This window comes from Tursiops truncatus, chromosome 8 (genome assembly GCF_011762595.2).
Source record: "Tursiops truncatus isolate mTurTru1 chromosome 8, mTurTru1.mat.Y, whole genome shotgun sequence".
Classification (NCBI taxonomy): domain Eukaryota; kingdom Metazoa; phylum Chordata; class Mammalia; order Artiodactyla; family Delphinidae; genus Tursiops; species Tursiops truncatus.
Genome location: NC_047041.1, coordinates 26,426,145 through 26,451,698, shown reverse-complemented (window position 1 = coordinate 26,451,698; position 25,554 = coordinate 26,426,145). Strand labels below are relative to the sequence as shown.

General features: G+C 36.1%; 1 protein-coding gene across 2 annotated transcripts in view; it reads right to left on the bottom strand.

Annotated features, from left to right (window-relative positions):
* Nucleotides 1–264: 264 nt before the first annotated feature.
* The window catches only part of KBTBD3 (kelch repeat and BTB domain containing 3), a 48,477-nt gene continuing 23,187 nt past the window's right edge, over nucleotides 265–25,554 (bottom strand). Inside the window, exons 2-4 of one of the 2 annotated variants that reach the window (XM_019948752.2) lie at nucleotides 9,936–10,080; nucleotides 6,291–6,535; nucleotides 265–2,146 (exon numbers count right to left, since the gene is read on the bottom strand). In XM_019948752.2, the coding sequence (XP_019804311.1) occupies nucleotides 544–2,146; nucleotides 6,291–6,523 (1,836 nt within the window). In that variant the 5' untranslated portion in view covers nucleotides 6,524–6,535; nucleotides 9,936–10,080 and the 3' untranslated portion in view covers nucleotides 265–543. The remainder of the gene's footprint in view (nucleotides 2,147–6,290; nucleotides 6,536–9,935; nucleotides 10,081–25,554) is intronic. The other variant, XM_019948753.3, reaches the window with a different exon arrangement.

The window sequence follows — 25,554 nt, the reverse complement described above, 5'->3', positions numbered from 1 at the left end:
TTCTGACTAAAAAATGGTGAAAGAAAAGAAAGGGCTTAAAAGCAGCTAACCAGTGATCAGAAAAAATAGGAATTCGACAACTCTTATACCTGTAGTAACAAGATAGGATTCTCGACTCTAATTTATTTTTCACTTCATATAATACAGTGTAAATAAATAATTTTTACCTAGAGAGATTTCTCCCATCTTAACTGTACAATTCTGTGAAGTTTGATTTGTTTTTAACTAGTGTTTCATGGATAAAGTACTTTAAAAATCAAAACATCAAAGCCTGAATTTTATTTACATATGAAAATAGTAATATTCTAGACTCTCCAAGATTAAATTAAATACAATATAATTTTTGGTAAAATTTATTTTGTATTTTAAGTTTCTGGGAACTGCTAATTCATATATGGTATACATTCATAGTAATTCTCTCATAGAAGGTGCATTTTATGGTATTAAGCTGTAAAGACGGTTTTACCAATAATTAAGGTTAATAAATTTACTGCAGGTTTCTAAAACTGCAATAGTTTTAGAATATCTAATCACACACTACTTTTAGAAATGATTAGAAAACCATGGGTCCCTGTATTTATTAAACTGAATCACCTGGCAGTAAAATTCAGTTAAGGCTCTTGGCATTGGTGAAACTTCTTCCCACTCAGACCTGCTGCTGTGGTAGACCTGCACTTCATCTGTGATTTCATCTGGTGCATAATCACCACCTAATATATAAATTTTATCTTCAATTCCAACTGCACCTGCGTTGAAGCCTGCACATTCAAAAGACCCTTCACCCTTCCAAACACAAGTATCTGGACAAAAACTATAAACCTTATAAGTGGAAAGGTCACATATATACAGTGTGCAGTTTACTGGGACAGCTTTAATTAGTGTTGCATGAAAAAACTGCCCAAACTCTGCTACTAGTTCAGACCACTGATCAGTTGTAGCATTGTATTTAAAAAAGCAATCAAGTGATGGGTTAAAAGCATCTGTAATCTCTACCTCTGATCCAAGAACATAAATTACATTTTGGCATGCACTTGCTTCAGGATAGTATATGCCCCTGGGTAATGGGCTAACAGATATCCATTCTTTGGAAAGAGGGTTGTAAGATTCAACATCTAAGAGACTTCTAATGTCCTGGGATCCTCTAGTCTTTCCACCTATGACAAATAATCTGTTGAGAGCCATAACTGATGTATGCATGGTTCTTGGTGTTTTCATAGTTGATACCAGGAAAAAATCATTTTTGACCGGACAGTAGCACCAGGTTTGATCAGTGGCATCATGATATGACTCTGCAATATGAAGCCGAACTGTTCTACAACACGGCCCTTTGCAACCGCCTGTCAAGAATATTTTCTCCCCATAACTAGACAGACTAGATCCTGGCAAATCAATCAGGTGTGATTGTGGCAGTATCTTCCATGAATCACTTTTAATATTATAGCAAAATGTATATTGATCTTCTCCATTTTCCTCAGTTTTGTGAACAAATATGTATTTTTCAGTTGTGGATGGTCGAGCATCAGGGAAAAGTCCACCAGAACCTTGCACACACTTAATTGCATCTATGATTATGTCAAAACAGTTTGTGCTTTTGAGTAAACACTCTTCATTGAGTAAACAATCTTGAAGTGTCTCCTCAGATAACTGATATAATCTTACTTTTTTAATCAAATAAGGCAGATGCTTTTGCCTTGATTCTAAGTTATGTTTAGTCCAACTAAGGACAACTTTCAGTACAGTTTCTTCTTCAGGAACATTTAATTCATCTGATTCCAGACATTTTTGCAGTACTCCAAAATTCATCTCTAAGAAATCACTGGATTTAAATAATAAAGAAAAGTGATGTTGTACAAAGTATAAAGCATGATCAAACAAACGGGCAGAACCATAGCTATCTGATATAGATAATAACTGTAAACAATTCACAAGATTAATACTTTTTATTAAAAAGTCACTGCAAGCTTTGGACAAGAAGGAAACTTGAAGAAATGATGACAACTGGAAGAACATTTCCACATTATCATCTGTTATCTTTGTTTTTCCAGTATAGGCATAATCAAGAAATGCTTTTACTGCTTTGGAGGACAAATTAGTAATGGTAACACTTCCACCGTCTCTTTCTTTCATGTTTACTTCAAACATAGCCCTGCAAAAATGAAAAACACAGGAGAACAAATAAACAGGAATATTTTATTCCACGATAATTTTCAATATTACCTTAAAGAGGTTTCCTTTACTCTTAGGTTGATGTAAAATACATTTACAAAATATATTTTTAAAGCATCCTAATAAATTAATTTAATATCTATAATAGTTAGAGACCATATGATTTATCTGTAAAATATACGTATTACATAACTCCCATATTGCAAAATATACACATTATAGCTGACCCACAGCAATGGATCCAAAGGCTACAAAAAGATTCAAATTTTGCATCTGATTCGATGTTCTTATATATTATTCATAAAATTAGGGTAAAATCTCTCTAATGGCTGAATTTATTTACTTATGGGTTAATTTAGTATCAACTCTGCAGGTGATAACTAAAATTACTTAAAATATATAAAAGCTTCTGGGTTTAGGATTTAAAAGTCTTTTTCAAAATAATTTTCAATTTGGCAGCAGTGAAATATGTAAAAGATGGAATACAGTGAGATATCAGATGTTTCCAATGACTCTGTCTGTGTGGGGAAATCCACCAAATAAGATAAACTTGAATACATGTCTAAAAACACATTTCATACAGCACTTTAGGAAAAAGGGAATATGATTTTATGAAACTAAACAACAGTGTACCACACCAAACTAAAAAGGCTAAAAATAAGTTTTTTGTAGAAATAGCCACTGAGAGATGGAGACGGGTCTCCAGATCTGAATAATTAGACCAGCTTGAAAGTTCTTCATAATAAGTTCTAATTTATCCCCATCTGGTAAAGCTGATAGACTCTAAGGAAATAGGAAATTTTTTGGCTCAGTTTAAGCAAAAATATAAATTATTCGGAAATATTTAGGCAGGAGACTAAGATATATTTTACATTTGGCTTTGGTAAGATCAATATTGCTGTCCATCCTTATATTAATTTCATATCCAGAGTTATTCATTTTTACACTTTAAACAAACCCATTATGATGGTTTTCAGTAGAACTGCAAATAAAGATAAAGAGGAAAGAGCTACAACAAAGAACTAAAGACTGCCAGTTGAACATTCATTAAGACTAAAGATCATCTGATTTTGGTCCTGGTTTAATACTGGTTTGTATTTGTTCCAGTACTGTCCAGGACACCTTTGTGAGTAGTGCTCAGGCGCCCAAGTACTCTGGGGGAAAACCAAACTTCATTATTAAAGTCTACTATAGAGAGTAGCTAAAGTTACTACAGCACAAGTGTCCAACTGAAAAATATGAGGAGCCTTCCAAACACAGAATACTCCTTAGGAAAAGGATGCTAACGCCCCTTTCTACTAGGAGTATTCAATACTTTTTAACACAATAACGAATAAATAGAGTTACAAAAATTTATACATGTTACACATTATGCAGGATATTTCAATAATGTATATCAACTTAGAAACATTAACCTGTGGTTATAATTAGATTATTAAGATATCTATAGTCAGTTTAGGGTAATAATAAGAGCATGGCCTCTAGAACAGGACTGCCTGGGTGGGTATCTAGCCTATACCACTTATTAACTGTGTGACCTTGGGGAGGTTAACAACTTGATTGTGCTTCAAATTCTTCATCTGAAAATGGGGATACTAGTAGTACCTATTTCACTGAGCTGTGAGAGAAATAACTAAGTTAATTGATGCAAACTATTATTAATATCATTTTAAGAAAAAAAGTTTTCTAAAATTGTATGTATTTCTAATTTACCACCAACTTCCACATTTTCTTTGAGAAAACACAAGTAATATATTTCTATATTTCATCCTACTCATCTTTAAAGTATCCAGTTAACTTCTATCTCAAATTTACCATGTTATCATAAAGTGTTTACACAATACGTGTGATTCCTTTTGAATCTTGTCTCCAGTGACTTTACACTCAATCATAATTTTAATTTTCCAAAAATATTTTAAAGGGCATTTACCATGCACTATGTAATTTTCTATTTTAATTTTATATACCCCAATATTTCTGTGAGTTTATATCCCAATACTCCAGTGAGTTTGATCGTAACACAAAATTATGAATTAGTGGCCTTATCATACAAGAGTGTAAATAATGTAGACTTTCTATCTACATTTGTACATATTTTTATGTGAACTATATACTCATTTAGTAAAATACTATATATAATAAAGGATCTAGGTCATTATAAAACTGTCATTTGTTTTACTTCAAAACAGATGCGAATTTTGAAAAACATGTTGTTTTAACAATCATTTTTAAAAATTGAAAGTAGATCCCTAAAAAGCTAGGAGTAGGCTGAACAAAGTACTATGGACAAATATATGTGCAAATACATTTAATTAATAAATAACTTCAACATAAAGAGTAGAGGACTGCCAGTTCAAATGCTTATACGAATTTCTTACTTTGTTAACATGAAAACATTATGGAGAAATAAGACTGTGTGTTCATACCAAATTATTTCCATTTTTTGGCTAGGTTTGGAAATAATAATAATTGCAGCTAACATTAATTGAATGTAGTGGGCACTGACATAATCATTAATATACATTATTTTGGGCTTCCCTGGTGGCGCAGTGGTTGAGAGTCCGCCTGCCGATGCAGGGGACACGGGTTCGTGCCCTGCTCCGGGAGGATCCCACATGCCACGGAGCGGTTAGGCCCGCGGGCCGTGGCCACTGGGCCTGCGCATCCGGAGCCTGTGCTCCGCAGCGGGAGAGGTCACAACAATGAGAAGCCCGCATACCGCAAAAAAAATATATATACACAATATTTCATTCAACACTCATTATGAGTTAGGTCCTATTTTTATTATCTTAAATTTTTACAAATAAGGAAACTGAAGCCTGAAGAGGTTGTGTAACTTACCTAAGGTCACAAGCCTAGTAAGTGGTGGAGCTGGGATTTAGATTTAGGGCATGTGCATTAAGAGGCCAAGTACTTAACCATTATACTGTACAGCTTCCTCTGATGAAGAGGTGATATGAAAAATAAGGGAGCAAGAAAGTTACTTGGAAGAAAAAGTGGATTAGAAGAGAGGTGGGAAGAAACTAGCGGAACCTGAGAGTGGGAGAACATAAGAACAGTTAGGGCCCCAGTAGAGTCTGAAGAAGAATAACTTAGGATACATGAGAGAAGAAATGAAAAGAATACATGAAGACATATAGTCTAGTTAGGCAACAGGCTAGTAAAAGTTGTAGCCCCCCTTGTCCCCAGTAAACTGTGATGCAGCACTGAGCCACTGCTCCCAAATTCAAAGCAGGAAACCCTACAGAAACAGGTGTTTTGTTAAGAGATTTAACCCCTGCTTACTTAGAATAAAAATTGTTTCTAAAACTGAACATAATGCAAAATACTGCAATTAGGATTTGAGTTTATTGCAGTATGACTAGGAGGGCTGAAGGTCAAGATGTCAGCAAGAGAGGTTTGTCTGTCTGATGAATAGGCCTCACAGGTATTACCTTGATACAGTTACCACAGTACTAAGGTCATGACCCTTAATCACTGTTAAGAATCAGAAACCCACTGTCATCACAGTGGATTCTTACAGTGTCATGACTAGGATATTCCTTGTAGGACGATCTACATGGGGAACCAAATTATATTCAGAATTAGAATCAGAAAAAGTTGGGTGCTCTCCAGAAATGGTTCTGGAAGTACTTTTCCCTACTGTAGGACTATCTTGGCTAAAGTGAAGAGAAATTCTCTGCATTAGAGTCCCTCTCTCCTGGACAATCATGGGATATAATACATGACTGAAATGTATTTTCTTCTCAGACTCCTCATTTTCTTTGAACTTGGCTTCCATTTTTGCTCAATCTGTCCTTTCCTCTTTTCCCAAATTATACAGTGCAGGGATCCCCCAAACAAAACTGACCCCAGATCAAAACAATATTTTTCCAGAACAATTCAAGGGACTAATGTTCCACAGAACTTCCCAATCCTAGCCTGGGAAGACTTGAACTTTAAAAAAGGTACTCTTATATTTTCATATTCAAAAATCATTAGTTAATCTAGGTTCTAATTTTTTTTTTTTAAGTATTAAAGATTACTGTTTCATGTTCTGTGGGGGGAAATTGAGTACAGCCGTAAAAAATAACTTAATTAGTGGTATCATAAAATCTGAGGGATAAACAGACAAGGTAAAGTACCTGAAAAAGTCACTGCATGCTGCTAACACACAACGATGACATGGGATTATTTCATCTTTCACGATTATTTTGAAATCATAAAAGACATTTTGTTCTCGAAAATTCTGTAGTATACTTAAGATTTTCTGTCCATGATCTTCTGACACGAGGAAGTTGTTTTTCTTCTCAGATGGAATTCCATTACATGAGCCTTGTTGATTGAAATCATATGAATTATCCATAGCCACTTCCATCTGTTCTTAGAACTGGAATGAAAAAAACAAATCACTGATGTAACAGAGTCCTAATGAAATTTTCAGATCCAAAATTTGCCCTCTTAGTGTCAATCACAAAAAAATGCTCACTAAGAACAATCATAATAGTAAATCGTGTCCTAAACACTTGTTTTCCTGACATTTAGCAATAAATTCCTTTTAAATTTTTATAAATATTGAGCTCACTGGAATAAAAAGTACATTATTAAGGGATAAAGTTCAAGGCTATATAACTGTGTTAAATAGCACAATTTATAAGTTGTATAAATAACTTATATAGGATCTGAGTATATGACTAGTCTGTTATATGTAAGAGGTATTGCTTATATAGCAGGTATCATTTGAATATTTACCCAACACATCCCTCTCCCTCCCATCCATTTTCTTCTGGTAGCAAAGTAGAGATTAAAATGTTAATATTGAAGCATAGGTATATGTCTTCTGGGATTAGACTTTTAAAAGACAATTGATCGGGGCTTCCCTGGTGGCGCAGTGGTTGACAGTCTGCCTGCAGATGCAGGGGACGCGGGCTCGTGTCCCGGTCTGGGAAGATCCCACATGCCGTGGAGCGGCTAGGGCCGTGAGCCATGGCCGCTGAGCCTGCGCGTCCGGAGCCTGTGCTCTGCAACGGGAGAGGCCACAACAGTGAGAAGCCCGCATACCGCAAAAAAAAAAAAAAAAAAAAAAAAGACAACTGATTGAAAAAGATCAGGGTATTAGATTGTATTAACTGGTTATGGCCTTTACTAAGGAAGTAAAAGGCAAACATTGGTCCAACTTGGCCTATCTGAAAGCAGGAAAGCCTTTTAAATATGAGGTCAAAAAGCCAAGATACTTGAAGGCCAGATAACTGTGACTTTCCCAAACTGCTAATTTAGTTCTAAGCATAAAAGTTTATACCACAAAAAGCAGAAAGTAGAAAACAGAAAGAAAAGAAGATTGGGATCTAGGGGAGCCAGAAAAATAGGAAGCCTTGATTCCTTAGCATACTTCTGTTCTGGTTATTTATTGCCTTGCAAATCACCCCAAAACTGAGTGGCTTAAGACAACAATTTATTATCTCTCATGGTTCTGCAGGTTTAGATGGAACTTCTTGCTTGTGAGTTTTCATTGAGTCAGGTGGCAGCTCTGGCTGAAGTCACCTGAAGGCCTGATTGGGTTAGAGGTCCAATACAGTTTCTTCATTCACATTTCCTTCAAATGGGATGGATGGCTAGAACAGATAGGGCTTTCTCTCCCTCTCTTGATATACTCTCTCCATGTGACTAGCTTAATACTTCCTCATAGCATGGCAGTCTCAGGGTAGTTGGACTTTTTACATGGTGGCTGTGTTCTCCCAGAGGAGGTGTTTCAAGCCCAGGTGGAAGCCAGATACTGGAGAAGTAGTCTGAATGGTCCTGCAGCATCAGTCAAAGCTTCATTCTAGGACTGAGACAATCTACCACTGTGTTGTCCAAAATAGTAACTGCGAATGAGATATCATCTCACACCAGTCAGAATGGCCATCATCAAAAAATCTAGAAACAATAAATGCTGGAGAGGGTGTGGAGAAAAGGGAACCCTCTTACACTGTTGGTGGGAATGTAAATTGATACAGCCACTGTGGAGAACAGTATGGAGGTTCCTTAAAAAACTACAAATAGAACTACCATGTGACCCAGCAATCCCACTACTGGGCATATACCCTGAGAAAACCATAATTCAAAAAGAGTCATGTACCAAAATGTTCATTGCAGCTCTTTTTACAATAGCCCAGAGATGGAAACAACCTAAGTGTCCATCATCGGATGAATGGATAAAGAAGATGTGGCACATATATACAATGGAATATTACTCAGCCATAAAAAGAAACGAAATTGAGCTATTTGTAATGAGGTGGATAGACCTAGAGTCTGTCATACAGAGTGAAGTAAGTCAGAAAGAGAGAGAAAAATACCGTATGCTAACACATATATATGGTATTTAAGGAAAAAAATGTCATGAAAAACCTAGGGGTGAAACAGGAATAAAGACACAGACTTACTAGAGAATGGACTTGAGGCTATGGGGAGGGGGAAGGGTAAATGGTGACAAAGCGAGAGAGAGGCATGGACATATATACACTACCAAACGTAAGGTAGATAGCTAGTGGGAAGCAGCCGCATAGCACAGGGATATTGGCTCGGTGCTTTGTGACAGCCTGGAGGGGTGGGATAGGGAGGGTGGGAGGGAGGGAGACGCAAGCGGGAAGAGATATGGGAACATATATAAAAAAACAAAACAAAACAAAACAAAACAAAAAAACAAAATAGTAACTGTGAGCCATGTATACCTATTTACATTTAAATTACTTAAAATTAAATAAAAATTAGAAATTTAGTTCCTTGGTTGGTCTAGCCATATTTTAAGCGGTCAGTAGCCATATGTAATATGATGGTTACTTTTATGTGTCAACTTGCTGGGCCACAGGGTACCCAGACACTTGGCTAAACATTATTTCTAGGTGTGTCTGTGATGGTTTTTTTGGATGAGCTTAACATTTGAATCAGTAGACTGAGGAAAGCAGATTGTTTTCCTTAATGTGAGTGGGACTCATTGAATCCACTGAAGGCCTGAATAGAACAAAAGGCCCAGTAAGATAGAATTCTTTCTCTCTGCCACTGTCTTTGAGATGGAATATCAGACTTCTGCCTTTGGACTAAAATTTGGATTGCAACTTTATTATTGGCTTTCCTGGACCAGTTTTCCGACTGCGGATCTTAGGACTGCTTAGCTTCCATAATAACATAAGCCAACTCCACACAGTAAATCAATCTCCCTATCTATCTATCTGTCTATGTATCTATCTATCTATCTATCTATCTCTCCTTCCAATTGGCTCTGTTTCTCTGGAGAATGCTAATACATGTGGCTAATGGCTATTATATTGTATACCACAAACATAGAATATTTTCATTATCACAGAAAGTTACTGACTAGCTGATGTACTATATGAAGAATAATGTGCCTGTATAAGAGTGTGTGCATGCACACGCAGGGGCCATTAATAGGATGCAATTCACAGTAGTATTGGAAAAATAAGTTACCTGCAGTAATTTTGTGAGCAGTGTTCTGAGTAACTGTAAGCAAACAGACATATTAAGAATGAGAGTGGGTGTCGTGGAGGGAAAAAAGGTAATGAGAGGCTTGGGAGCATTTGTGAAGAAAAGTAAGGCAGAAAACAGTTGTATTAGAGTTCTTTAGAGAAACAGAACCAATGAACCAGTAGGCTATATATTTGGCTATAAGCCTATTTGTTATATATATAACTACTGGTATATGTGTGATGTGTGTGTGGTGTGTGTGTATGTATGTATATGTGTGCATATATAAATATATTATATATGTATATACATATAAATAATTGGCTCACAAAATTATGGAGGTCCCAAGATACGTGGCTGGCAAGTCAAAGACTCAGAACAACCAAAGATGTAGTTTCAGTCTGAATCCAAAGGCCTGAGAACCAGGACAGCTGATGGTATAAGTTCTAGTCTGAAAGCTGGCAGGCTGGAGACCTAGGAAGAGATGATTTTTCAGTTCAAGTCCAAAGGCAGGAAAATGATAATGTTCCAGCTCCAGCAGTCAGGTAGGTGAAGTTTCTTCTTACTCAGCCTTTTTGTTCTCTTCAGGTCTTCAATTGATTGGATAAGACCCACCCACATTAGAGTGGGCAATAATTTACTCAGTCTATCTACTCAAATGTTAATCTCATCCAGAAACAGCCTCACAGACACACCCAGAAAAATGTTTGACCAAATGTCTGGGCACCCTGTGGCCTAGTCATCACAACAGTGCAAATCTTACGTAAGAATGTTAATAACATCTGATCTAGGATGAAAAGAATACTCTAAGTTAGAGTGGGGTACAAAGATAATCATCACAACAGTGCAAATCTTTACTTAAGAATGTTGAGGGAATTCCCTGGTGCTCCAGTGGTTAGGACTCTGTACTTTCACTGCTGGGGCCTGGGTTTGATTCCTGGTAGGGGAACTAAGATCCTGCAAGATGTGTGGCACGGCCAAACAAAACAACAACAACAACAACAAAAGAATGTTGATAACATCTGACCTAGGATGAAAAGGAATATCCCAGTAATTCCTCACCTCACAAGGCATACTTCTTAAGTCACCTGTAAAACTGTTTATAAAATTACATGTTTTTCCTCCTTTTCTAATAACTATAAAATCATATATCTTCCCAGGGGTATGATGTAATATGAAACAGAAGAAGGAGTAGGGCTTTAGAAGAGGATAAGACTTGAGTTCCAATGCTGGCTCAGCAATATACTTGTGATACATTTGAGGCAAGTAACTTCTGATCTTTGATTCTCATTTTCTTCATTTGTAAAATAAGGATAAACTTTACCTATCTAGTTGTGTTATTGAGAAGATTAAAAATAATAAATAGTTTAGCATTTACTATGTGCTAAATAAATGAAAGTTAGTACTTATTTTCTATTAGAAAGTTAACATAAAAGCCAAAGAAATCATTTAAATGACATTAATCAAAATGTTTACATTTAAAAGGTGGTAGGGGGAGGGACAGCAGAAACAGTTCTCTAATAATTCCTAGGGCTTAAGAGGAAAGCTGAACATAAGAGCTATCATTGCAAAGTAGTTTTATATGGAGTATCAGGATCAATGAAAAGAAGAGACAACTGGTGGAGACTTGAGCCAGCCTCCTCTTTCTGACTCCATAATGATAGAAAGGAATACTTAAAGGGACTAGCCAGGGAGTATTTATACTACACAAGGGGTAGTATAACAGAGCAGGTAACCAGCGTGATATACACTAGATAGACATGAGTTAGTGCTGTGAAAAGGATCAAAGCATCTTCTCAACAACACAATGAGGCCAGGGTGTTACTCCTGGTCTATTTCTCAAGTCTAGCAATGGGCTACAGCATCAATAATCTGTAACAGCAATATAGGGTCTCTCCATGGCCTGCCTCAAAGAATCACAGAATTGGTTGAAAGACTCAGTCCTTATCACCTACACACCCATTGGAACTGCTCCGAATTCTCATCCATTTAAAGATATGTATTTAAATCCTTCTTTATTAGAGGAAGTTAGATACTGAAGATGGAAAAACAAATTTATCTCCTATAAGTCTAGATTCGTCTGGGTTTTTAAAAATTCCCTCAAAGTTTAGGATTATAGGTGTTGACAAGGATTTTTGATCCACAGGGGACAATCTACAGCAGAAATTACTACCCTGACTTCTAAGCCGTCTAATCAGGGAGAGATGAAGGAAACGATTTGGGTAGATACTGAATACTTGTTTCATAATACTTTCATTCTGTATGTGATTGATTACGTATGTGTGTGTATACATAAAATTTTTTTCTACAACTTAATTTTAAAATACATTCTTATTGGACATTTAAGGGTACCTCTACTTTCCAATTCTTTAATGTGGTCATAATTACCACTGGAAACTACCAAAATTTAAGTAATATCATGTTGGTTTTCCCCCGCCATAACTCTATTATTTTTCTATTTCTCATCTAGATGAACGGCCACTACACTTCCCAAGCTAGACACTTGGAAGCCGTCTTTCACCAACCATATACATCCATTTTAAAACCACTTCTCTTCATCCCTACTGCTATTCTTTTAGTTTAAGCTCTCATCATTCTCACTTGAATTGCCCCAACAGCCTTAACACTGATCTTTCTTATTCTATAAACTTTTATTTAAAATCTTCTGGGTTTCAAACCTGTGCATACATTTGGGAATATAAAGATAAATGAGGCACAGAATCCCTGCTCTTACAGGTTTATAGGCTAGTGGGGAAAGAAATAAGTAAACTGTATAAGGGTCATAATAGAGATATGAGCAGTGTTATGGAAGCATAGAGGAAGGACAACATTCAGACTTGCTTTCAGGGGTGGAAAGGACAAAATAGAGAGGGGAGGAGGAGGATTGAGGAAGCCATCCTGATGAGTACAGTACTTGAGCTGTTAAAAAAAAAAAAAGAAAAAAAAGGAAAATGGTTACCAAAGGTGAGAAAGACATTTCCAAGAGAAAAAATTAATTTATAAATGCAAAGGCATGGATAAGAGTTATTACGGCCCCTTTGGAGAAATACAAAGTTGAGGACAGGGGATAGGGTAAAAAAAGCTTAAGTAGTAAATAGGGAATGGCTCATGCAAAGTCTTACATACCATGCAAGGGGGCTTGGGTTTCATTCTATAGGTAATGAGGAATATTTAGAAAACTTTTAAGGAGTGGCATTATACCACTGGATTTACAGTTTAGAAATATCATTCTGCTAAGAATATAGCAGTGAGTAACAAAGATGTGGCTCCTATCCTCATGGAGCTTACTATCTAATGGGACAGATATGCATGTTCACTGGCACTGGTAATGAGAATATCAACTTTAAAAAATCCAAACACTTTTTCTTAATGAAAAACAAATTTAATTTTGTTAAGCCACTGAGATGTAGCTATTACAACAAATAGGATTATCTTAATTGATGAATATTAATTTTAATCCCAGCAACTCAATAAACACATTTATTAATCTAAATATTTATCTGTTGATTCTCTCGTGTTTTCTGCATAAAAATTACATATTTGTAAATACTAAGGTTGCTTTTCTTTCCTATTTTTTACCAATTTTATTTCTTTTTTTGTACTACAGTAGTAGCTAAGACCTCCTGTACAACGTTGAATAAAAGCAACATGGTTTGCAATACGTTTAAATATCACTGTATGTGTATATATAATTTATACCTAATTATTTATACCAAGTTATAATACATACATAAATAATTTGGACCTTGGATTAAGTCAGTTACTGAGGCTCATAGTTCACAGATAAGAAGTGAAACCAACGATAAATGTACATTGTAATTTTTATTTCTATAACTAGTAATGTAAGTAAAATGGCTTTATTTGAAATTTTCAAGTATCACCTAATACATCAGCATTACACACAGGTATTCACTTTTGTAAAGTGGTTAAAAGTTAAAGCCCTCCATGTTTACTCTATGTAGAATGGTCAAGCAGAGAAGCTGAAATGTCCTATTTTGTCAATTTGGCTTGAGTGAATTTCTACATGGAGACTTTACTTAATCAACGATTATAAGCACAATCAAAGAGAAAGGGCGTGTTAGTTTCTGCTTTATAACAAAGTGAATCAGTTGGAACAGTTCTCAGACCTTTCTGAGATGCTCTTCCCAGGTTATAATCCTCAAATTTGGCTCAAATAAAATTTTGCATTTCTTTCTTAAAAAAAAAAAAAAGAGAAAGGGCACTGGAAAATATATGAAAGGGGAAGAGGGATCTGATCCACAAGATAACTAAAGCCATTGAAATTAATAAAAATCAATCAAGGAAAGTAAGTAGAATTAGCAGAGAAGAGGGCCAAGGATGGAACACCAAGGATAACTAATCTTAAGGGATAGACAATTTAAGTTGAAGAATTATTTATGCAGCATCTGCTACATACCAGGTGATGGTCTACACAAACTGAAAATATAATGGAAAATACATCTGTAGTAGATACAGGTGAAAAAGTTCTACAGCTGAGAAAAAACTCACAAAGAACAGGAAGAGAAATGCAAGAAAATTAGGAAAGATGGTGGAAGCCAAAGGAAGAGAATTTCAAGAATGAAGCAGTTCCCATATTATCAAAAGCTGAGAGAGATTAGGTAAGGTAAGGACTGAAGTCACCGATGATTTGAGGGTGGGGTGGGGAGAGGCCAGATTACAGTGGTTTTAAGAGGGAATAATGAACAAATTTGTATAAATTTTTCTTTTAAGTTCAGTGAGGTTGGGACTAGAGGTGCAATTCTAAGAAATATTGTTTTGCTTTAGATGGGAGAAATTTGAGCATGTTAATACACTGACAAAAAAGGGGAGATATGGAGGGAAATTTTTGATAATGATTACAACAATCTAAATTAAGCACTTACATCCCTATCAAAGCGAATCATTTTGGACCTTTAAAGCAACAAATCAGAGAACAATACTATATGGCAAAACTTTCATTTCTGTTAACAGGTAAACACTGATAAGCAAATGAATGGTTAGAGACTCAATTTTCATAGTTTATCTGTGATATAACAAACCTGAAAATATTAGAATTTATAAGTAATTTATACAGCTATTTCATTCAATGCTCATAATCCTTTAAGATTAGTATTAATAATGACTTTTTCAAAATGGGAAATTGAGGCTGAGATTAAACAATAAGGTGTAAGACACAAAACTAACAGAAACATGCTTGTTTCACTCAAAGTCCATGCTCTTTTCAATACTATTCTGACCCTGGATTTTAATATCAAATGAAAGCTCAGAAAGTAATTTTAGTGCTCAAAAGATCCAACCATAAATGTACTGGTCAAAACTTACCATGACAATTTAAGATCATTCTGAATAAGAAAGACATATATGACAAAAATAAGAGCTAACATTTATAGAGCCAGTACCATGTGTTAGGTACTGGGCCATGGGTCTCACACAGCATTTAATTTAATTCTTATAAATATTACTCCTATAAAAAATGAGACCTCTGCTTTAGTAAAGTAGAGTAGACATACTTTTCCCTGTATCTCCTGCTAAGCACAACTAAAAACCCTGGACATATATAAAAATATATCTCACAAACATACAGAGCCTGTGAGAAGTGGAGAGAAACAGGCAGGCTGGCTAGTGAACTTCAGACCCAAGGAACAAGACAGTGATGAGTTCCTTGGGTTTTATTTTTGCCTAATATATCATAGATAGTGAAGAAGCTGACAACACTGAACACCAATGGGCACACACATAAAGAGATCCAAGAAAAACATGATCTCTTTAGGCAAAGGACCAGGAAAAAGAGCAACCTAGCAAGACAAAAGTTTTGACAAACACCACAAAAAAACTGGGGCTCTATACCACCAATGTCAGCAAAAGTGGAATGGAGAGCCAAGAATTCCACCCTTGCCAGACTGTAATGAGGTGCCTCAGCTCTCCTCCTCCCATTCCCCCAAAGGAATGCTGTTGGTGAAGGCTGAGTGGGGAGTCAGGACATTAATCATTTCTGGGTGGTAACAAGTGGCCACCAACAACCCCCCCAATCAGTGGCAATCATGTGGCATGTGGGGAGCCTGACCTTCTACCCCCACCTGGCAGTAACATGGCATTCCACCCCCTCCTGGCTGGAGTAGAGTCAGAGGCCAAGTAAAGAATCAGGACTTCCACTACCGATTAGCAGCAACAAGGCCATCCCCAATGATGTCACTGGAGACCACGTGAGGAGCAATAACAAGGTGCCTCTTGTTATCAGCGGATAATCTGAGGCTGAGATTGGTATCAGAGGATGCAGAGAGAGGAGCCTAAACTTCTAATTCTGTCCAGCAGTAGAAAGGAGCCCTTCCTCTCCTAGGTATCAACAGAGGTATAGTGGAAAGTCTGGACTTCCTTCTCAACCTGGCAGCAATGAGGTGGTAACCTAAACCGAAAAGAGCAGTGTTAAAAAAAATCCCCACTAAAATACAAGATTTAAATAAGATCTAGAGTCTTATATAATACTCAATAGAGCTAAGAACCAGGAATATATCAAATTAAATAAGAAAAAACAATCAACAGGCATCAACAGTGAGATGACACTGATGTCAGAATTATGTGCCAAGAATTTTAAGCAGCCATCACAGAAAAACCTCAGTGAGCAATTACAAAGTATATATTATATACATGCACATATATATATTATATACAGTTGTCCCTTGGTAACCACAGGGGATCGGTTCCAGGACACTCCTCCCCATCCAATACCAAACCCCTCAGATGCTTAACTCCCTTATATTAAATGGCTGGCATAGTACGCTCAGTCCTCTGAATGTGCAGATGTGGAACCTACAGATATGGAGGGCTGAATGTATACATGTACATATGTAAGTGATGTAATCCTAGAACAATCTCTAAAGCATCTATACAAAGAGATACACCCAGAATCATTATAACAGAATGAAAACGGAAAATGGAATCCTAAAAAAGGTTCAAGTAACCCAAAGGAGGCAGAAAAAAGAAAAAAGAGAAATTAAAAACAGAATAAACATGGCTTCCCTGGTGTCGCAGTGGTTGAGAGTCCACCTGCCAATGCAGGGGACACGGGTTCGTGCCCCGGTCTGGGAAGATCCCACATGCCACGGAGCGGCTGGGCCCATGAGCCATGGCCGCTGAGCCTGTGAGTCTGGAGCCTGTGCTCTGCAACAGGAGAGGCCACAGCAGTGAGAGGCCCACATACCGCAAAAAAACCCCCAAAAAACAAAAAACCAGAATAAACAGAAAACAAACAACCAAAAAGCAAACTTCAGTACTAACATATTCAATAACTGTACTAAATGTAAATGGTACACACACACACACACACACACACACACACACACACACACACACATACATACACACGTACCAATTAAAAGACAGAGATCAGCAGAATAGATTTAAAAAAAAAATAACCCCAACTTTATACTTCTTAAAAGTAACTCACTTCAAACAGAATGATATAAGTAGGTTGGAAGTCAAAAGATAAAGATATACTATATAAGCATGAATTAAAAGAAAACAGGTGTGGCTATATTAATATCAGGTAAAGTAGACATCAACAAAGAAAAGTATCAGGGACAAAGAGATATATCACATAATGTCAATCCAGCAAGAAGACATAGCAAACCTAAATGTGTACATATCAAACAAAAGAGGTGCAGTAATGGGAAGCAAAAACTGATAGACCTGAAAAGAAAAACAGACAAATGCATTTATTATAGCTATAATGCTAGAGACCTGAATGTCCTCTCTAAAATTAATAGAACAAGAACACAATAAATCAGCAATGATACACAAGAACTCAATAACACCAGCAACCAACAGAATCTAATCAACAGAATACACATGATTTTCAAGTGCCTATGAAACATATAGCAAAAGTGACCATATCCTGACCTACCCTTAAATGATTTAAAAGAATTGAAGGCACACAGATTATGTTATGTGGCCACAATGAAATGAGACTAGAAATCAATTAAGAGAAAGGTTAACACTAAAATCTGAGGGGGCAGAGTCAAGATAGCAAAATAGGAGGACACAGAGTTCACATCTCCTTACAACTAGGGCACCTACCAGGCACTTGTGAGGGGCCACGGACACCGAAGGGGATGGGAAGAACCCCCAAGTAACCAGGCAGGACGTGGCGTGGGGGAGAAGAAATGGAGGCAGGATGGGATGGATGCCCCTGTGGGGCGGCTGGGGGAGGGGTTCCCACACCTAGAGTGGCCCACCCACAGTGAGGAGAGCAACGGGGATGCAGAGAGACCCTTGGGAGATTGGAGGATCAGAAAGGAACAAAGCCAGTGTTTCCCCCGCCCACCTGGGCCATACGGAGCCGGCTGAGGTCTTGGGCCTGATCCTCTGCACTCCAAGGCCACCACTGGCTGTGCAGAGCCCAAACCCTGCCCCTGCACTCTAATCCACGCTCTGAGGCCCCCTCCAGCCATGTTGTCCTTTCCGGCTGTGCAGGTCCTGAGCCTAGGGGCCCGCCCCCACCTTAAACCCCCACCACCACCTAAGGTCCTTGACCCAAGCCAAGGCTTTTTCCAGCCCCTTTTTCTTTTCTTCATTTTTTTCTTTTTTTTTTTTTTAAACGTTGTGGTTCTGTTTACCTTGTGGTGGTATCATTTATATTTTTATTTTTTCTATTAAGTCTTTCATTTTTCTAATTTTATTTTATCTTTTACTCTTTGTGATTGTTCTGTTCCTTTTGGTTTCTTCCCTGCCTCTTTTTTTTTTTTTCCTGTTTTGGTTCTGTTTTACCTTGTTGTTGTTGTTTCACTTATATTTCTAGTTTTTCCAATATATTTTTTATTTTTCACTTTATTTTTTATTCTTCGATATCATACTTTTTTTTTCTTCTTTTTTTTGCCACGCCACACGGCTTGCAGAATCTTGTTTCCCAGGCTGAGGGTCGGGCCTGAGCTGCTGAGGTGGGGATAACAAGTCCAAACCGCTGGACTAACAGAGAACCTCAGACACCAAGAAATATTAATCAGAGCGAGATCTCCCGGAGATCCTCACTTCGGCACCAAGACCTCACTCTACCCAACTGCCTGCAAACTCCAGTGCTGGACACCTCAGGCCAAACAACCAGTAAGACAGGAACAAAGCCCCACACATTAAAAAAAATGAGTTGACAAAAAAATGTGTTACAGATGAAGGACCAAAGTAAAAACGTACAACACCAAATAAATGAAGAGAAAATAGGCAACCTACCTGAAAAGAAATTCAGAGTAATGATACTAATAAAGATGATACAAAATCTCAGAAATAGAATGAAGGCATGGATTGAGAAAATACAAGAAATGTTTAAAAAAGACCTAGAAGAACTAAAGAACATAAAACTGTGATGAACAACACAATAACTGAAGCAAAAAAATACACTAGAAGGAATCAACAGCAGAATGAGAAAGAAGAACAAATAATGAGCTGGAAGATAGAATGGTGGAAATAACTGCTGAGGAGCAGAATAAAGAAAAAAGAATGAAAAGAATTGAGGACAGTGTCAGAGACCTCTGGGACAACATTAAACACACAACATTCGAATTATAGGGGTTCCAGAAGAAAAAGAGAAAGAATCTGAGAAAATATGTGAAGAGATTATAGTTGAAAACTACCCTAACATGGGAAAGGAAATAGCCACCAAAGTGCAGAAACTGCAGAGAGTCCCATACAAGATAAACCCTAGGAGAAACCACCAAGACACATATTAATCAAACTAACAAAAATTAAACACAAAGAAAAAATATTAAAAGTAGCAAGGGAAAAGCAACAAATAACGTAAAAGGGAATCCCCATAAAGTTATCAGCTGTTTTTTCAGCAGAAACTCTGCAGGCCAGAAGGGAGGGTCAGGATATTTTTAAAGTAATAAAAGAGAAAAACCTACAACAAAGATTACTCTAACCATCAAGGATCTCATTTGGATTTGATGGAGAAATCGAAAGCTTTAGGGATAAGCAAAAGCTAAGAGAATTGAGCACCACCAAATCAGCTTTACAACAAATGCTAAAAGAACTTCTCTAGGCAGGAAACACAAGAGAAAAAGAAGAAAAGGACCTACAAAAACAAACCCAAAACAATAAAGAGAAAGGTAATAGGAACATATATATCTATAATTACCTTGAATGAAAATGGATTAAATGCTCCAACCAAAAGACATAGACTGGCTGAATGGATACAAAAATAAGACTTGTATATATGCTGTCTATAAGAGATCCACTTCAGACCTACGGACACATACAGATGGAAAGTGAGGGGATGGAAAAAAGGTATTCCATGCAAATGGAAACCAAAAGAAAGCTAAAGGAGCAATACTCATATAGACAAAATAGGCTTAAAAGTAAAGAATGTTCCAAGAGAAAAGAAAGGACACTATGTAATGATCAAGGGATCAATCCAAGAAGAAGACGGAATAATTATAAATGTTTATGCACCCAACATAGGAGCACCTCAATACCTAAGGCAAATACTAACAGCCAAAAAAGGGGAAAATGACAGTAATGCAATAACAGTGGGAGACCTCAACACTCCACTTACACCAATGGACAGATCATCCAGACAGAAAATAAGGAAACACAAGCTTTAAATGACACAATAGACCAGATAGATTTAATTGATACTTATAGGACATTCCAGGTGAAAGCAACAGAATACACTTTCTTCTGAAGTGCACACAGAACATTTTCCAGGATAGATCACATCCTGGGTCACAAATCAAGCTTTGGAAAATTTAAGAAAATTGAAATCGTATCAAGCATCTTTTCTGACACCAATACTGATGCCACCAGAAAACTACTAGAACTCATAAATGAATTTGGTAAAGTTGCAGGATACAAAATTAATGTACAGAAACCTCTTGCATTCCTATATACTAACAACAAAAGATCAGAAAGAGAAATTAAAGAAACAATCCCATTTACCACTGCAACAAAAATAATAAAATACCTAGGAATAAACCTACCTAAAGAGACAAAAGACCTGCACTCAAAAAACTATAAAACACTGATGAAAGCAATCAAAGATGACAAAAACAGATGGAGAGATACACCATGTTCTTGGATTGGAAGAATCAATATTGTGAAAATGACTATACTACCCAAAGCAATCTACAGATTCAATGCAATCCCTATCAATTACCAATGGTATTTTTCACAGAATTAGAGCAAAAAATTTTACAATTTGTATGGAAACACAAATGACTCTGAACAGCCAAAGCAATCTCGAGAAAGAAAAGTGGAGCTGGAGGACTTCAGACTATATTAAAAGCTACAGTAATCAAGACAGTATGGCACTGGCACAAAAACAGAAATATGCATCAAAGGTATAGGATAGAAATCCCAGAGATGAACCCACGCACCTATGGTCACCTAATCTATGACAAAGGAGGCAAGAATATACAATGGAGAAAGACAATCTGTTCAATAAGTGGTGCTGGGGAAACTGTACAGCTACATGTAAAAGAATGAAATTAGAACACTCCCTAACACCATACACAAAAATAAACTCAAAATGTATTAAAGACTTAAAAGTAAGACCAGACACTATAAAACTCTTAGAGGAAAACATAGGAAAAACACTCTTTGACACAAATCACAGCAAGATCTTTTCTGACCCACCTCCTGGAGTAATGAAAATAATAACAAAAATAAACAAATGGGACCTAATGGAACTTAAAAGCTTTCGCACAGTAAAGGAAGCCATCAACAAAATGAAAAGACAACCCTCAGAATGTCAGAAAATATTTGCAAAGGAAGCAACGGACAAAGGATCAATCTCCAAAATATACAAACAGCTCAATAACAGAATAACAAACAACCCAATCAATAAATGAGAGGAAGACCTAAATAGACATTTTTCCAAAGAAGACATACAGATGGCCAACAAACACCTGAAAAGTTGCTCCACATCACTAATTATTAGAGAAATGCAGAACAAAACTACAATGAAGTATCACCTCAGACCAGTCAGAATGGCCATCATCAAAAAATCTACAAACAATAAATGCTGGAGAGGATATGGAGAAAAGGGAACCCTTTTGCACTGCTGGTGGGAATGAAAATTGATACAGTCACTGTGGAGAACAGTATGGAGGTTCCTCAGAAAACTAAAACTAGAACTACCATATGACCCAGCAATCCCACTACTGGGCATATAACCTGAGAAAACCATAATTCAAAAAGATACAAGTACCCCAATGGTCACTGCAGCTGTATTTACAATAGCCAGTATGTGGAAACAACCTAAATGTTAATCGACAGATGAATGGATAAAGAAGATGTGGTACATATATATGTAATGGAATATTACTCCGCCATAAAAAGGAACGAAATTGGGCCATTTGTAGAGACGTGGATGGACCCAGAGTCTGTCATACAGAGTGAAGTAAGTCAGAGTAAAACAAGTATCGTATATTAACGCATATATATATGGAATCTAGAAAAATGGTACACACGAACCTATTTGTAAGGCAGGAATAGAGATGCAGACGTAGAGAATGGAAATGTGGACGGGGGAGAAGGGGAGGGTGGGATGAACTGGGAGATTAGGTGTGACATAAAAACATTACAATGTGAAAAATAGATAGCTGGTGGGAACCTGCTGCATAGTACAGGGAGCTCACCCTAGTGCTCTGTGATGACCTAGACAGGTGGGACTGGGGAATGGGGAGGGGGTCCAAGAGGAAGGGGATATATATATACACACAGCTGATTCACTTTATTGTACAGCAGAAATTAACACAACATTGTAAAGCAATTATACTCCAACCAAAAAAAATTTAAATAAATAAAAATTAAAATCTCCACGCACCTGGAAATGAAGTAACACATTTGTTAACAATTCATGAGGCAAGGAGAAAGTCTCAAGGGAAATTTTTTAAAAATACATTGAATTGAATGAAAACGAAAACACAACATACTTAAATGTGTGGGATGTAGCTAAAACAATGCTGAGAGAAAACTTTATCTCAGGAAATGATTACATTATGCAAGTATAAAGGTCTCAAATCAATCACCTAAGCTCCTGCCTCAAGAAAACTAGAAAAAGAAGAGCAAAATAAACTCAATGTAGTCAAGAGAGAGAAAATGATACATAGCAAATTATCTATGAAATTAAAATTTTTAAAATGCAGAGAAAATCAATGAAACAAAGAGCTTATTCTTTGAAAAGTTCAATAAAGTAGACAAACCTCTAGCAAGGCTGACAAAGAAAGAATAAAAGAGAGAAAACACAAATTATTAATATCAGGAGTGAAACAAGAGAATTACTACAGACCTTGAAAACATCAAAAGGATAAAGGAATACTATAAACAACTCTATACATAACAATTTGATAGTTCAGATGAAATAGACTAATTCCACAAAAAACACATTACCACAACTCACTCAAGATAAAATATAAAATTTGAATAGTCATGTTACTATTAAATAAATTAAATTTACCAAATGTTTAAAGTATGAATATCAATCTATACAATTTCATCCACAATATAAAACAGGAGGGAATACTTCCCAACTAATTTTATTAAGTGAGTTTTACTGTAGCACCCCAAAGACACTACTACAAAAATAAAAAAGACAAATATGATGTAAAAATTATTTCAAAAATTATCAAAAATAGTTCAGCAATAAATAAAAGAAATTATATACTACAACCATATCCAGGGATGTAAGAGTAGTTCAATATTCAAATATCAATATAAACCACCATGAAGGATGCTATGAAAGAAAAAATCATATGATCACATAAACACAGAAAAAGCATTTAAAAATCCAACACGTATTAACAAGAAAAACTCTCAGCCAACAATGAATAGAGAAGAGCTTCCTCAACTTGATAAGGAACATCTACAATAAAACCTATTGCTAACACTACACTAAATGGTAAGAGACTGAATACCTTCACTCTAAGATGAGAAAAATGACAAGGATATCCACTCTTACCACTGCTTTTCATCACAGTACTGGAAGCTCTAGCCAGCACACCAAGGCAAGAAAATCCTGTACAAAGCATACATATTGGAAAGAAAGAAATAAACTGTCTCTATTTATAGGCTATAAAATTGTCTATGAAAAATCCCAGATAATCCATAAATATATATATATATATAGTAAGTTCAACAATGCCACAGGATATAATATTAACATACAAAAATCAATTGTTTTTCTATAAAATAGCCTCGAACACATGGAAACCACAATTTAAACAATAATACCACTTACAATAGCAAGGGAGGGAGAGAGAGAGAGACAGAAAAATTCACAGGTATAAATCTGACAAAAATGTACAGGACTCGTACACTGCAAACTACAAAATGCTGATATAAGAAATAAAAGAAACCTAAATACATGGAGAGATATGCTACATTCATGAATTAGAAAAATCAACATAGTAAGTATGTCAATTCTCCCCATATTGATTATAGTAGTTTAATACAATTCCTATGAAAAGTCCATAAAAAATTGTTTTGAGATAGAGATGTTTACTCTAAAACATATATGGGATGATAAGGAAAACAGAATAGCTGACGCAATTTTGAAAAATAATAATAATGTGAGAAGAATCAGTCTACCTGACTTAAAGGTTTACATAGCTACAGTAATCAAGACTGCCTGATACTGGTGAAAAGACTAATACATAGATCTGTGGAACAGAGAATATAACTAAGAAGTAGCCCCACTCAAGTAAAGTCAACTGATTTTTGACCAAAGTTCAAAGCAATTCAATGAATAGTACTAAAGCAAATGATATTGAAGCAAATGGACATCCACAGGCAAAAAAAATGAAAAAAGAACCTTGATCTAATGATCACACTTCATAAAAAAATTAACTCAAAATACATCATAAATTTAAATATAAAATGTAAAACTATAAAACTTTTAGAAGGAAGAAATTATAGGAGAAAATCTTTGTGACTAGGAGTCAGTCAATGAGTTCTTAGATATGACAGGAAAAGTATAATCCATGGAATAGAGAAAAAAATTGGTAGGTTGAATTTTACCAAAACTAAAAACTTTTCCTTTGTGAAAGACCATGTTAAGATAATGAAAAGACAAGATATGGGCTGGGAGAAAATATCTGTAAATGAAATCTGATAAAAGATTCATATCTAGAATATATAAAGAACTCTCAAAACTCAACAGTACAAAAACCCAAACAATCAATTAAGAAATAGGAAAAGGGCATGAAGAAATATTTCACCAATGAGAACATACAGATGGCAAATAAGCACATTAAGAGATGTTCAATATCATTAGTCATTAAAGGCATACTTCATTTTATTGCACCTCACAGATATTGTACTTTTGATGATTTGTGGCAACCCTGTGATGTCAGATGGCTGTTAGTATTTTTTAGAAATAAAGTATTTTAAAATTAAGGTATGTACATTGTTTTTTTAGACATAGTGCTATTGCATATTTAATAGACAATAATACAGTATAAACATAACTTTTATATGCACTGGAAAAACAAAAACTCCATATAACTTGCTGTACTGCAATATTTGCTTCATTGCAGAGGTCTGGACCAAACCCCCTATATCTCCGAGGATTCCACTATGAAAATGTAAAATTAAGTCCACAGGGAACTATTACTATTAGAATTGCTAATATAATATTAAAAATAATCACACCAAAAGCTTGAAAGGATTCAAAGACACTGGACCATTCATACATTGCTAGTGGAAATTATTTGGCAGTTTCTTAAAAAGCTGTTTAGTTTGTGTTTTCAAGACAGTGATCTCATTTGGCCAGGGAACTCAATGTGCAATTCTGCCTGATGTGAGGCCCAAACCATGAGCTTGCTGGCTTTTTTTTTTAATATCTTTATTGGAGTACAATTGTTTTACAAGGTTGTGCTAGTTTCTGTTGTACAACAAAGTGAATCAGCTATAAGTATACATATATTCCCATCACCCCTCCCTCTGGGGCTCCCTCCCATCCTC